Below are 14,478 nucleotides of genomic sequence, written 5' to 3'. Positions count from 1 at the left end.
GTGGATGAGTGCATGGATGGATGGATGGATGGATGGATGGATGGATGAGTGGATGAGTGCATGGATGGATGGATGGATAGATGGGTGGATGAGTGGGTGAGTGGATGAGTGCATGGATGGATGGATAAGTGGATGGATGGGTGGATGAATGGATGGATGGATATGGGGTAGCAGTGAGGGTGATCCAACGTTCCAGTTTGCTCAGGCCTGATCGTTTCCTGGGCAGCAGAACTTTCTAAGCTAAACAGAGACATCCAGGGAAAACTGGGCGAGCTGCCCACATGACACTAGGGACCCTCCCAGCCCTAGGTGGCAGAAGGTGTCTCTTCAGGGGTGGCTGCTTCAGGAGTCCAAGGTGTGGGGCGCAAAGAGAGACAGGAGCAGGTAGCCCCAATGCTGTCTGTGCAAAATTGGGGTTCTAGCCCCTGCCTTCCCCTGCCCCGCCCCACCCCCAGGGCACTGGTGGACGTGGGACAGTGGCTCACTGGGCTGGCAGGGTCCCCGGAAGACGGAGAGAGCGTCCAGAGCAATGTCCAGGGAGGTGGTGCTGCCCCTCACGGCCTCAAACACCAGCTGCAGGAGTGGGGAGAAGGGGCCCACCACCCCATGAGCCTCTTGACCAGGCAACCTCAGCTCCCACTGCCCCCTCCTCGCTGCAGCCCTCCCCCAGCCCTTACATACCCCCTGTCCCCCCACCTACACCCCCCGTCTCCCAGGGTGGCCCTCGGCCTCACCCGGGAAGGCTGGGCCAGCCCCGCAGGCACAGTGACGGCAGTGGGCATCCAGGAGGTGCTCTGGATGTTTCTGTGCTTCCAGAGCAGGCGGGGTTGCGCCCCCTCGGCGCTAGGGAGCAGCAGCAATTTGATCTGGGCGCCCCACGACAGCCCGAACATGTGGTAGGCGAAGTGCACACATAGCGGCCCGGGGTACGACAAGGGGGGGCTGCTCAGACGGGCCACCCCACCCTGGCGGAAGGCTCGAGCGTCCATGAGCATGTAGTAGCCCTCTGTGGGAGGGAGGCAGTGCCCAGGTCCCAGATATGAGGCTCCTGGTGTCCGGATGCTGTCCCTCCCCCTCCCACCTTCCTGCTGCTCTGTCCCCACTTCAGCCAGCTGGCCCCTCCCCCAGCTTCCAGCTACTTCCTCCCCACCCACCTCTTTGAAACCAGGGGTTGCTGCTGGGGGCGGGGAGGGACCTCTCACCTTGGTTGGGGTAACCCCCAGGGGGGCCAGTGGTCTCAGTGTGCCCTGGCCCCTTGGCTCGAGTCCAGTTCCCATCATTGGCAGAGACTTGGGTCCAGTCACAAAGAGGATGGGCGTTATCATCAAAATCACACTTGGTGACAACAGCTAGGAGAGAAGGGGTGCTGTGAGGCCACACGGGGGATGGAGGTCAGGCACCACAGCCACCTGGGGCCCGCAGCGAAGGGAGCCACCAAGATGTGGGATCCAGAGCAGAGATGCGGGAAGAGAGAAACTAAGTAAGTCCTGTCCTAGAGGAATCCAAGGAGCCCCAGTCTTGTGGTGGGTTAGCCATTGGGCACTAAGCACAAGGTCAGCAGTTTGAACCCACCAGCTACCGTGAGGCAGAAAGGTAAGGCTCTCTGCTCCCATAAAGACGGACAGTCTCAGAAACCCAAAGGGGCAGTTCCACTCGATCCTATAGAGTCATGACGAGTTGCGATTGGTCTGGGCTGGGTTTTAGGAGGAATTCAGGGCTGGGGAGGGTGGTGGAGTGGGCAGAAGGACTAGGTCAGAGGTGGCAAAGTGGGGCGCAGGGTGGATGAGCTCAGCTGGGCAGACAGGCTGGTCTGGGCAGCACACTTGTTTTATTGTTGTTTTGTTTGAAAGCAAATCTCTCCGGCAGTGTGTGTGTGTGTGTGTGTGTGTGTGTGTCCAAGCTCGCCCTAGTTCCTACCTCCAGGGTCCTCTAAGGGTGTGTGTGTGTGTGTGTGTGTGTGTGTGTGTGTGTGTGTGTGAGATCGTCTACACCAAGAGCACTTGAGGTGCCCACCCCTGGGCTCAGGACTCCAGAGAGAAGTCTGAGCTCCTTTCCAACTCACAGTTGCTCTCGGAGCGGGGGACCAGCAGCCTCCAGGTCAGATGCCTCTGTCTCCTGGGGTTGATGTGGAGAAAGAGCGCAAGTCAGACAAGGGGCCACAGGGCCGGCCGATTTCCGCGCCATCATCCCTGTGCGGGTTTCCTATTCTTCATCATGCTAATGTGCCTGGTTTTCTTTCTGTTTGGCCAAAAGCTCACCTACCGCTTCTAGTTCTCTCTCTGTCCTAGACAGTGGCCCTCGGAGCGCCTCATGCCCCTCACCTGGGTTGGACCTTGGATGTCTTGACGGTCCATCGCGCACGAGGAGGGACCACCCCCACCCCCACCCCCACTCCAGGAGGAATTCTTAGGTGGTCCTTAGGAGTATCGCTCCTACTTAGACGTTGAGCTGCGTTTTGAGTGATGGCCCAATTTTCCCTATAGAACAAGGATTGTCTCTGTCCTATGTCATCAGGTGGGTGGGGGTGTATCCCATCTGCCACATGAAAACACATCTTTGATACATGTGTATCAAAAAGCAGCTAGCCCCTGGCCTCCCCTCTGCCCCTAACCAATTCCATGGAGAAGCAACTGCCCCTCCCCAGTGCGTGTGGGCCACAGGGCACCCCTTGATTTGATTTCCACGAATCCTCCATGCTGACCTTCCCCCAGACCAGCACCTAGACTCGAGCCATCTCTCATCTCCTGCTGCTGCCTCCTTGCTCTCCCTGGTATCCCGGAGACTAACCTGAGGGTCTAGGCTCTCTGTTCTCCTCCTCCCCCATCCTCTGCCTCCTCCCTTGTTTCTCCTGGGTCAGTGCTTCCTGAGTTTCTCCCGCCTATACACTCAGGCTGTGCACTCCTTGACCTCCGACTAGGGCTCTTGCCTTTCTCAAGCTTTGCCTCCGCTCTTCATCACAGCCCCCCGCCATCACAGGGGGCCCTTGGTTCATCCCTACCCCCCCACCCAGCCCCACTTACTTGACACGGGAAGGCTTGTGGGCTTGGCCCCTGGTATCCCCCAGCAGCAGCAGCAGCAGCAGCAGCAGCAATGTCCAGACTGAAGGAGCCATGAGGGTCCTCAGAGGCAGCTCTCAGGGGAGAGGGGAAGGACACAGTGAAGAGCCTGGACCACTTTTATCCACCCCTGACCCTCCTCATCTCCCATAATGCCATGGAAAATGGACGACCAGGAAAACGGAGAAGAAAACTCCCTGGGAAATTAAAGCCGGGGTAAGGACACTTTAGAGTCCAATAGGGTCGTGAATGAAATCAAGGGAAGGAAAACAAGAGTGTGGGAGAGGAAAGGGAGCTACAAGGAAAGGGCAAAGACATGGAGGATCAATCCAGAAAATCTAACATTCAATGGAAAAAAGAGAGAGCTCAGAACAGAGAGAGCAGAGGAATGGAAATCGCTGGGAAAAAAATCAAGGGAAATTGCCCAGAAGTGAAATACAGGGCTGATGAGAAGAGCCCTAAGACGAAGACTGTAAAGCGACCCACTGCAGGTGTGCGATGAAACTCCAGGCTGTCAGAGGTAAAGAGAAAGACCCTAAACACTCTCAGATAGGACAACGCAGGTCACATACTAAGGCTCAGGAATCAGCATGGCGGTGGGCTTTTCAGTAGCAACCGTGGATTCTGAGACGGTGACGGAATCTCACAGCCTTCCGATGGAGAATCATTCCACACCTAAAATTCTGTAGTTGGCAACGGTGGCAAAGGCCTTGGATGGTCAAGTAAAGGGAGGGTGGAAAATGTCTCTTGGCCAATGATTTCCAAGAGAGAAGGCACAGAGGGGGAAATAACGTAGTCAATAAAGCTTTCAGAGAGACATCCTGCTTTGGCATCTGGTTGAGCTGCTGTTGAGTTGAGTCGTTGTTGAGTTAGGGTGTCGCCTGACGACCCTACCCCACCCCTGTTTGTGAGAGTGGAACTGTGTTCATTGACTGAGTTTTTGGAATTAGATGGAAGAAAAACCCCAGTCTAAACTGCAACTACCATGTCGACAGAAACTTATCATGGGACCCAGGTGGACCCAGACTGGAAATTTTTTTTGGAAGACAACTTGACAAAGACCATTACACGTTCAAATGACCTTATCTTTTGACCTGTTGTTGTTGTGTGTTTTTTCTTTCCCTCCTAGGAATCTTCTGAAAGTGTTATCTGCATATCTACGCAAAGATGTGCCTTTGAGATGTTGCTTGTGGGACAGAGTCACTAGGAGAAGGAAAACCTCAGGGTTACCCAAATGTTCTCCCGTAGCTACGTGATCCAATCACAATTCCATTGGCAACCCTTGGTTCTGACTCAAGGTGACCTGTAGGATAGAGCAGAACTGCCCCCGGGGTTCCCAGGCTGCCGTGTCTCTCTCCCATGGTGCAGAGTGGGTTTGAACTGCTGACCTTTCAGTTCGCAGGGGAGATCTTAACCACTGTGCCCCCGGGACTCCTTTGAGTGACATGAAAGCGTAGCGCTCACAGTAAGGAGCATCATGTGGGTAGATCTGTATATTCTGGTGGTTGAAAGAGCACCCAGATATATGAACTAAAAGAAGTCAAGGGAACAAAACAAAACAAAACTAAACTAAACTAAAAGAAGTCAAGGGAACAAAAAAAAACCCCGACATGGGGACTCCCAGCAGGTCACTCACCCCAGATGGCATAGAGGAGCACAAGGTTCCGCTCCACGATATAAAGTCCTTTCCCACCTTGAGTCTGCGCCTTCATATTCCTACAGCTTCTCAGAGTCCTGTGGACAGTGCCTGAGGGGACAAACCATGCAGGGAACAGTCCTCTAATACACCCGGTGTTAGTCCGGGTAGACCAGAGAAACAAATTCACAGACACTCATGTGTACAAGAAAGAGCTTTATATACAAGAGCAATTGTATATTGAGAAAACATCCCAGCCCAGTCTGGATCAAGTCCCTAAGTCCGATATTAGCCCATATGTCCGATACCAGTTGTGATAGGTAGGTTTATTGTGCCAACCTGGCCAATAGGAACGTGTGGGATTAATAAGGTCGCAATTTGACTGCGGGACAAAGAGATAAATGGCTTGGCAAGGCCCACCCCCCTTTCTCTCTTGCTCTCTGGTGATTGAACTAGTGTGCGGCTGCTTTAGCTAGTTAATTCTCTGCCTCAACTTGTGAGCTACACTCCCTGTGGGACAGCAAACCCATGGATTGTGTTGCTAGAGCTTGAGGCTCCTTCAAGACCTGCTTCACCAGGTTGCTGGTGCGTACATTGCTTGAGCTTGAGGCTGGTAGATCCTGTTGTCTTGCATTGCTTGAGTTTGATATCCCATCCAGGCCTGCTTCGCTAAACTCCTGAGCTGTTGACTGTTGATGACCTGCCCTGCTGTTTGCTGCCTGTGGCCAGACTCTGCCTGCATTGCCCGAGTGAAGATTCAGCTGTCTGCTTCCTTCACCTTGGACCCAGCAGCCCTCGTGAGCTGAAGAACTTCCAGCATCTTAACTATTCTACGGAAGTGAGTTGAACTGAGCCTTGTCATATATATTAATACAGATATAGATTAGATATATAGATTAAGATATAGATTAGATAGAGATAGCTAGAGATAGGTAGATAGAGATAGAGATAGATATCCTGGTTTTGTTTCTCTAGAGAACCCTGTCTAACACTGTCTATAAATTTATAACCCGGTCTATAAATTCCTCTTCAGACTCATGCAACACATGCAATGACGCCTGATGCAGGAAGATCACAGGCCATTGGGTGGAAAGTCTAGTGGATCCACTGGTGGTGGAAGCATCTTGGCCCTGGCGTGTGTCTCCACGTGGCTCCTCCAGCTCCAGGGCTCTGGCTCCATCAGCGTAGTTCCATGTGGCTTGTCAACAGGAATGTCTCGCAGGGAGAGTGTGTGCCCTGCCTCCAGGGAGGAAGACAGGAGTTCCCAGAATCCTCAGGAGAAGGCCAAGTCCACATAGAGGCATGAATGGCTATGACCTGATTGACAGGCTAGCCTCCACCCCGATAACCTATTTAACAAGTTGACATGAAATTATGTAACTAACACACACACACACACACACACACACACACCTGAATCTAGGTTCTGTTCTATAAGTCTGACATGAAAAATTGCACGGACTTTGCCCTTTCTGTCAACTCCCCCAATGAACGTAGGTATTTATGTGCCTGTGTTTCAAGAAGGAGCCCTGGTGACATTGCGGTGACAAGTCCGGCTGCTCCCACATAGACAGCCCTTGGAAAGCACCGGCTACTTTACAGGAGAAAGCCGAGGCTTCCTTCCCCGTAAAGAGTTGCCGTCTAGAAAGCCACGGGGGCTGTTCCGCGGGAGGAGAAGGACAAGCAGTTACCAGTGGTCATCTCCGAGCAGAGGCAGGCCCGGGTGTCCCTGTGATTGTTTATGATTGTGTGACTCTCCCACAGCAAGAATGTGCCCCTTGTGTAATGGATTTGGGATGATGTTAGAGATCGTGATGGGAGCCATCTGAGGAGCCTGGCTGAGGAGCAATCAGGCTGGAGGCTTTGTGGGGGAAGTGAAAGTTGTAGCGGGGGACGTTTGAGAGTAACAGCTGTGCAGAGAAGTCAACCTGGAGAACACAGAGGAACGGGGGGTTTGGGGAGTTTGGGGGGCGGAGATCGCTTTCGTTTTTCCCAAGAGCAGAGATATTTGGGGCTGTGAGACACTCCTGAGACAGCCCCAGCAGCCAGAGAGAAATGGGCTCATGAGCTGTTGGGCAAGGAGAGTCCAGAATGCAGGGGTGGAAGGGGCCAGTCAGTGGTGGGTCCTGTAAGGGTAGAAACCGCCGAGGGGGCCATGCGGTTGCTGCCGGTGGCTCCTATTTAGCAGCCTCTCTGCCAGGTGTGTTCACCATAAGGTCAGTGGTTCAAATCCCACCAGCCCATTTTTTGCAGGGTGGGTGGGGGAGTGAAGCTGCCCGGTCCTGTAAAGATGTACAGGACCTCTGTAGGGCCTCTGGGAGTCGGAATCCACTTGATGGCGGTGAGTGGGTACGACCTCCCAGGGGCTGTCATGGTCTGAGCTGTCACTCTGGTGTTTGATGACACCCCCCCCCAAGGCAAACATGGATTTAGGACCCTCCAGGGCACAGTCCCTCTCTTCTTCCAGTCTCAGATCCGCAGATCGCAGCACGCACACACTGACACTTGCACACACTCACACACACATTCACACACTTGTTCACACACACATTCATCCACACATACTCAAACACACATACTCGTTCACACACATTCATACACACACACTCATACTCAAACTCACACCCACTCATATACACATATTCAAACACTCACACATTCACACACACACTCGCTCACACACATTCACACACACACTCATACACACATACTCAAACTCACATTCACACAGATACACATTCACACACACTCATACACACATAGTCACACAGATACACATTCACACACACTCGCTCACACACACGCATACACACACTCAAACTCACACAAATATTCATACTCACACACACTCAAACTCAGACACACTCACACATACTTGCCCCCACACACATTCACACCCACAGTCACACACACACATTCACACATACTCAAACTCACACACACACACTCACAACACACACACACACACACACACACACACGGTGTGTTGTGGAAGCTCAAGCGCACAGAGGGACACAGTCCACCCAGGAAGGTGATGACGCCGTCTCCATGGCAGGGACCGGCGGTCCATGTCGCAAAACAACATGTGCACGAGCTGTTGCCCATCCACTTTCACCCACCTCACAACAAAACTTTAAAGGGAAAACAAACACAGAAAATGCCCCCAAAACCACAACCCCTGTTACGGATAGAGCCGTGCCCCCTCAAAATCTGTGGTCAACCTGACCTCTCGGCCTGTGGTCATCAGCTCACCTGTTATGCGACTGAGCTAGCATTAGTGTAGGCTGGGTCTCAAGATATAGAAGATTAAACAAGCACTTGAACAAAGCAGAGGTGGGCTAGGACAGATGCAGAGATACCTGGGCATGCCCGAGGAAGCAGAAGGGACAAGGCACCACGAAGAGGGTACACGGCCCCCCAGAGCGGGTGCTCTGATCTCTGGCCTCCTGGGCTGGGCTGTTCATTTCTGTGACTGAAGCCCTCCCCTCCGCTCGGGGGTCTCTGTTAGAGCAGCGCTCTATAAAGAAGACAACCCCTCTGCACGCAGGGAGCTGTACCTAGGCTGGGGATTGGGCTGCTAGCTGAAAGCGGCAGTTCAAAACCACCAGCTGCTCCCCCTCGGGAGAAAGATGGGACTTTCTACTCCCATAAAGAGGGATGGTCTTGGAAACCCACAGGGGCAGTTCTATCCGGTCCTGTAGGGTTGCCGTGAGTCGAATCCACTCAGTGGCAGTGAGGTTGTTTTGTTGTTGTTGTTTACCATACCTAGGCACGCCTAGAACCGTGTAGTTTCCTCCCTTTACCCCCACCCCTGTACACCTCTGTGTCCACGGTGCCTGACCTTTGCCTCTGACCAGTGGCCGAGATGCCTGGGCCAGTTCATTCTCATTGGCGGCCCCCCCGCACTCCAGGTACTGAGGGGAGAAGTCATAAAATAAAACCCTGTGCCTACCGGGAACTCTTTCTGCCCAGAGGGGGCTGGAGAGTACTATCCAGAGACAGCTGACCCCTGGAAAAGCTGAGCCTCTTCTCCTGAAGTCCAAGTCGGGCTTACCCAGGGTGCCCATCCCTGACGCTGGCGGACATCCCCCCTTCCTTCGTGGAACAGGCCAGGCTGCAGAGTGGACACAGGGAGGAAATGGTTAAGATCGGGAAGAGCAGCAGGAGACAGTTGACCCACAGCCCAGCGGTTGGGCAATCGGCTCCTCTGAGCGATGCCTTTGCTGACCTGCTCTCGGGGCCACAGGGCTGGGCTGTTACTCTGCACTGGGTGGGGGTTGGGAGCTGCCTTTATTTCCTAGGGCTGCATTCCCACGTGACCACTCGCCGGGTGGGTGGCTTCCAACAACAGACCTCCTCCTTTTCCGGGTTCTAGAGCGGGAAATCAAGGTGTGAGCTGGGCCTGAGTCCACCGACGGCTCCGTCCTCCCTCCTCCCTCCTCCAGCTTCTGGTGGTTGGCGATCCTTGCCTTTCCTGGGGCTCCTGGCTGGCTCACCTCCACCTGGTCAGCTCCCCTGTGTCTGCGTCCTCTCATCTTCTTATAGGGATGCCAGTCGGAGTGGACACAGGGCTTCATCCTGACGGATCCCATCCACAAAGACCCTCTTTTCCAAATAAGGCCACGTTCTGAGATTCCAGGTGGGCATGAATGGGTGGGAGCGCACCTTCCCCGTAGCTCCAGGCAGGACTGGTGGGAGGCAACCAGAGGGCCCTGCTTTGTGGGGAGTCAGGAATGGGCAGTGGGGAGGGCTTGTCACTTGACAGACCCGGGTGTGTGAAGGCTCTAGGGTGGGACGACACCTGAGACCATCGTGAGAACTGGAGCCCAGCCCCCCCACCCCCATCTCCATTCTCTCTGCGTCCTTGGGTGCTTCAGTCCCCTCTCTGAGCCTGGATGGGGAAGAGCAATTCAACACAACCCAAGGAGCTTCTACAATCAGAAACCCATCTGCGTGGGGCTCGCGCCATTGTAAGGAAATCACAGGGCTCTCCCGACCTTTGGGCGTGTGGCACATGCTCGCACCCAAGTTGGGAAGCTTAGGGTTTGGGGTTTTTTTTCCTTAACCCCAATCTGTCAGAATGTCACATGCAGGGATTTTTGTGGAACAAGCCTCGAACAGCTTGAATGGATAAAATGAATGTTCACCTTACTTCTGATGTCCCACTTAATTCACTCAGTTCCAGGAGCAGTCCACCACCACCTCCTCCCATCTAACCTCTGGTAAGACCAGTGGACCGAGTGGTTCCTGCCAGAGTCCAGGCGGCCCGGGAGCTGGGCCCAGGCAGGTATGTTTGATCAGTCGGATGCTCAGAGCCAGAGAAGGACACTGCCGGGGCACTCAGGGCCAAGAGGTTAGGATGGAAAGTTGTTGGCCCCTGGGGGTAGAAGGCTAGGAGTGGAAGGGGAGGGGAGGTGCCTCCCCAAGTGGAGAAAGTGGGAGTCCAGTGGAGGGGGAAAGTTTGGTAGCAAAGGGTGGGTGGGCCTAAGGGTGCACTCACTGAGGGCAACTCCCTCCACCTCCACCCCATGCACTGCCTCTGCCCTATCCTCCCCCAGCCCCACGATCTTATAGAGGATCCCTGGTAGCATTATGGACTAAGAACTGAGTTCCTAGCCACAATGTCAGTAGTTCAAACGCACCAGCCACCCCTAGGGAAAAAGGTGAGGCTGTCTACTCCTGAAAAGAATTGAAATGTTGGAGAACCAAAGGGGCACTCAGTCTGGTAAGGTGCCCCTTGAGTCAATTGACTCCATGGCAGTGGGTTTTGTTCTTTTCAGTGTGATCTTGTACTTCAGCTCAAAGAGGGATCCAGAATCCAGAAGACCGACGTTGGTCCTGATCCTTTTTTTAATTTCCTTTAATTAGTTCTCATGACCTGTGCAAGACCCATCCTCTCTCTGGCCCTCAGTTTCCTGGTCTGCAACACGGGGAATCTTTGACAAGACTCGCCTTCCTGCTGGTGTTAGGAGAACAGATGAGAGAGTGACTGAGAGCACCTTGTCAATTGCAAAGCTCTCTACAGAAAGTAAGGTGCCCAGTAAGCAATGATGTCACCCGCTGACTCGGGACCAGGCTGCCGGGAGCCTGGGAGCCTGCGCCTGTCTGGCAGTCAGAGAACCGGCTACAGCCCTTCCCTCGAAGAACTTTTCTCCTCCAGCAAATGAGCAAGAGCTGTGTCCTCTGGCGTCCAGGGGTTGCTGGGAGAATGAATGAAGACCTGGCAGCCATGTTGATGTTGTCGTCATAGAACAGACCAGAGGCCACACTCCTGGCCTGCTCTTGAACAGCCTCTGAGATATTGCTGTGCCCTCCAAGGACGGCCACCTCTCCTAGCAGGGACTACACCTGCCCAGGAGGCGCTCATGGATGTGGCTCCTCCCTTCCTGGGCCGCTTGGGCACCTCCTCGCATCTCAGCCCCCAGCCATATTGACTCCGCCGGCGCTCATGCCTCCTCCCCCAGGGAGGACTGTGTGCTGTGAGCAACTCAGTCAGGGTCCTTTTGTGATTGCCGGCACTTAGTGCCAAAGCAGGAGCCCTGGCGGCATAGTGGCTACAAGCTGGGCTGCTAATTGCAAGGTTAGCAATTTGAAACCACCTGTTGCTCTTCAGGATAAAGATGGTGCTTTCAACTCCTGTAAAGAGTTAACAGTCTCAGAAACCCACAGAAACCCACTACCCTGTCCTATAAGGTCACTATGAGTTGGCATAGACCCCATAGAAGTGAGTTTGTTTGCTTTAGCGTTTAGGCTTTCCATAAATGGGTAGTAAATGAATTGGGTTTGCAGTATTTCTAATATACTGACCCATCACACCTGGCCCAGGGGTAGGCATAGGGTTCAGGTTCAAAATTACTACGTAAGATTCAGAATGAAACTCCTGGACCTGAATCCTTGGGGGCAGGGGATAGTGGAGGTGGGGGGGGGGCAGAGCTGAGTGCTTGCTGAGGAGCTACCTGTGCCTTAGGTTGCACATCAGACTATGAGGTGGACGTTGTTGGAGTTCTAAGGCCTCCATCTTGTGACTCGGTCTTAACTGGATTCCTTGGGTTTAAAGACAAGTCTCTTAGCTTCGATGTCCCCAACAGGAGAGAGATTCTTGATTTACTGACAGCCGTGGTGCAAGAATCAGATGTCATAAGCGGAAACCACAACACAATATTTTATTGGAATTTTTGAGGTCAGAGCCCTCCGGAGTCTAGTGCTTGTAGGCTTCTCCAGCAGTTCCAAATAGAGCCTGCAGAGGGCACTGCAACCCCGGAGCCTGTTGCCCAGAGTGGAAAGTCTTTGGATCCTCCCCTGGACGGAGTCCTCCTCCTAACCGCTCCACCCCTACCTCTCCCGCCACTCCCCACAGAGCCCACCCCTCCAACCCGCCCCACTCTGCCTATATTCCTCCAACCCTTGCCCTCCCCCACCCCCGCCGCCCCGCAATTTCTCCTGCAGCTGATTGCGAAACATCCTCTCCCTCTGCACATTTGCACAAAGCAGGAGCGGTTTTTCCAACGTTTGTGATAGAAGCCGGCCTGACCCCTCTGAATGGGATGATGGCCAGGAGTGGGAGCCAGGAGCAGAGGCTGAGTTCCTTGGTGCCGCAGCAGGGGACACACAGAGCTAGGGTCCCCTGAAGGCAGCCCCAGGGGCGCCCCTCTGCCGTCCTGCAGCCATCAGAATGGGGCAGACCTGGGGGAAACCCAGGAAGGAGAGAGTCACTGGGTTTAGAGCGGGCTCCGGAGCTCAGGCGGGGAGGCGGCAGAAGAGGCTACCTAAAGAGGCAGGGGAAATACTAAAGGACCAGCGGCAGGCTTGGCAGCTGCTCTGGACCCTCAAAGGGGCCCCTCCTTCTGGCTAGTGATGCCGAGAGGGCAGCGGTGGTGGTGGTGGTGGTGCACTAAAGGTTTTCCTGGTTACGGTTGGCAGCTGCCTACTGGGAAGCAGCCTTGAGTGGAGACACCTTATTGACCAGCGTGGGCAGAGCTGTGGCCGCAGGCCCAGTGAGGTCAAGAGGTCAGCCAGGCCGTGCAAGGCAGCACGTAGGGCCTGCTCCCCTCTACCCAGGTCGGCTGCAAAGATGGGGCCCAAGCCAAGGAAGTCAGGGTGCTTCCGGGGAACCAGGAAAGCCTAGAGGTGAAGTGGTCGTTTGAATCCCTGCCAGTGAGATCGAAGATACAAAATTCAGATGTCAGGACGGCCAGGGGCCAGCCCCTGGTCCCATCTTCTCAGCTCCTACCCCACCCTCCTCATGTCCAGTGAGCCCCCCTACCATCGGGAGTCACAACAGGCCTGGGAAATTCGAGGCTTACCACCTAAATTCTCCAGCTCATCCTGCCCCTGCTTAGTAGGTGCCAGAAAACCTGTTTTCCCACTAAAGCAAGTCCTCTGCAGTCATCTAGTAAACGGGCAGGGCACTGGGGTGAAGCTAGGTGTCCGACCCTGAGTTCAAAGCTACTCTCTTCTCTCCAGGGCCCTAGACTGGCCCTGTGATGATGCCCTTCATTCACAGAATGAGCTCTGGACAGTTCTTCCGTCCCGGGGCCATTACTGCTGACCCTGGAGTGTCCCTTGGGCAGGCTGGCACTGAGAGGCTAGCCCCTTGATGGCGGCTGGGAGTGGTGGTGAGGAGGCATGGCACGGGCAGCAGTGGTGTTGGAGGTTGGTGGGTGTGCTCGGAGGGTGGGGGGGTGAGCACCTGGTCACCTGTCCCCTCCCCTGCAAGCCTCCCCCGTATAAAGCTTCAGTTTTCCCCGGAGGAAGTTGGAGTAGATGCGGAAAAGTTTGCACAAGTTATCCACAGTGAAGGTTCGGAGTGGGGTGACTGAAGCCACGTCTGGTCCAGAGGTGGCTTCCTTCTGCCAAGGAGAGAGCAGGGGGTCGGTCACTGCAGTGCCAGGGACCTCCGGAGGGCAGCAGGGCCCCTTCTCCCCGTTCACAAAAAGGACCACCTCCCATGGGAGGAGGAGGGGGGGCACGCCTGCTCACCTGGGCTCCCAGCGCCCGCAGCAGGGAGGTCAGGCTTCGCAGTGCACTGATGGCTTTCTCCACGTGGAGCTGCAGGGCCTCCGAGGGCTCCGAGGAGTTGGCCAACAGCGCTTGTCCCCGCAGGATGGCTTCTGAGAGCAGGGCCAGGCCCTGCCAGACTTCCGAGGCCTGCTGGCTGACCTAGAGGCATGGGAGACAGGGCCTCAGCAGGGTACACGGGGCCTAAACGCCAAGCTCAGCAAACAGCAGGGATGCGGTGAGCTTTGTGGAAGGAGGATGGACTTCGTACACCCTCCTCTCCGCAGCTCTGTTGCTTTCTTGGGATCATTCCTCCCTCCCACCCCCGAAGACTCCCAAGTGAGACAACCACACCCACCACCACACACACACACCCACACCCACAAGAAGAAAGCTTACAATCACCTCCATCCTGTTCCACGTGTAGAAATTCACCTTGGTGTCTGGGACGGTGATATTCTCACTGAAGCTGCCGTCTTGGGCACAGTTCCCCTGAAACACAGGCCCTGAGCTCAGGCACCTGCCCGCCTGCTACAGGTCTGACTTCTTTCAGGGGTACTTGGAGGGCTCCCCGACCCCCACCCCACCCCAGCCCCCACACATCAGTACCCAGAGCCACAGAAGGACTTTTGGTCCCTGGATGTGGAGGAGACACTTGAACACCACCCCAGAGGGGGTGCTGAGTAGGGGGGCGCGGGGACTCACCGTGCCATTCTCGGCCTCCTTGGCCTCCAGGATGTACCGCTCCAGGACCCGGCTGTCACAGAGGAGGCGGGCCGGGGAGCCCAG

At 54.9% G+C, this 14,478-nt stretch overlaps 2 protein-coding genes, 1 long non-coding RNA gene and 1 pseudogene across 3 annotated transcripts in view; 2 read left to right on the top strand and 2 right to left on the bottom strand.

Annotated features, from left to right (window-relative positions):
* ZAN (zonadhesin) overlaps positions 1-3,112 on the bottom strand; it is a 42,486-nt gene extending 39,374 nt beyond the window's left edge. Inside the window, 5 exon segments of the mRNA XM_045284606.1 lie at positions 486-573; positions 735-1,006; positions 1,203-1,349; positions 2,063-2,115; positions 3,021-3,112. Of these exon segments, the coding sequence (XP_045140541.1) occupies positions 486-573; positions 735-1,006; positions 1,203-1,349; positions 2,063-2,115; positions 3,021-3,112 (652 nt within the window).
* A 1,549-nt stretch (positions 3,113-4,661) lies between these two features.
* Positions 4,662-4,833, top strand: LOC115868010 (annotated as a pseudogene).
* A 4,354-nt stretch (positions 4,834-9,187) lies between these two features.
* LOC123520912 lies at positions 9,188-11,007 on the top strand. The gene is made up of 3 exons (XR_006679424.1): positions 9,188-9,331; positions 9,872-9,979; positions 10,561-11,007. It is a non-coding gene; the product is annotated as an uncharacterized LOC123520912 (long non-coding RNA).
* A 2,378-nt stretch (positions 11,008-13,385) lies between these two features.
* Positions 13,386-14,478, bottom strand: EPO (erythropoietin; the record flags this gene model as incomplete). Its single annotated transcript, XM_004705958.1, has 4 exons — positions 13,386-13,541; positions 13,672-13,851; positions 14,095-14,181; positions 14,395-14,478. Coding segments are annotated over 4 exons (507 nt in total), but the record flags the coding sequence as incomplete, so codon positions are not given.

The sequence above is a fragment of the Echinops telfairi genome, unplaced genomic scaffold, assembly GCF_000313985.2.
Source record: "Echinops telfairi isolate 266 unplaced genomic scaffold, ASM31398v2 ScPeMD7_5;HRSCAF=22, whole genome shotgun sequence".
In the NCBI taxonomy this organism is placed as follows: Eukaryota; Metazoa; Chordata; class Mammalia; order Afrosoricida; family Tenrecidae; genus Echinops; species Echinops telfairi.
Note: the sequence above shows the minus strand (reverse complement) of the source record. Positions and strands in the feature narration are given on the sequence as shown.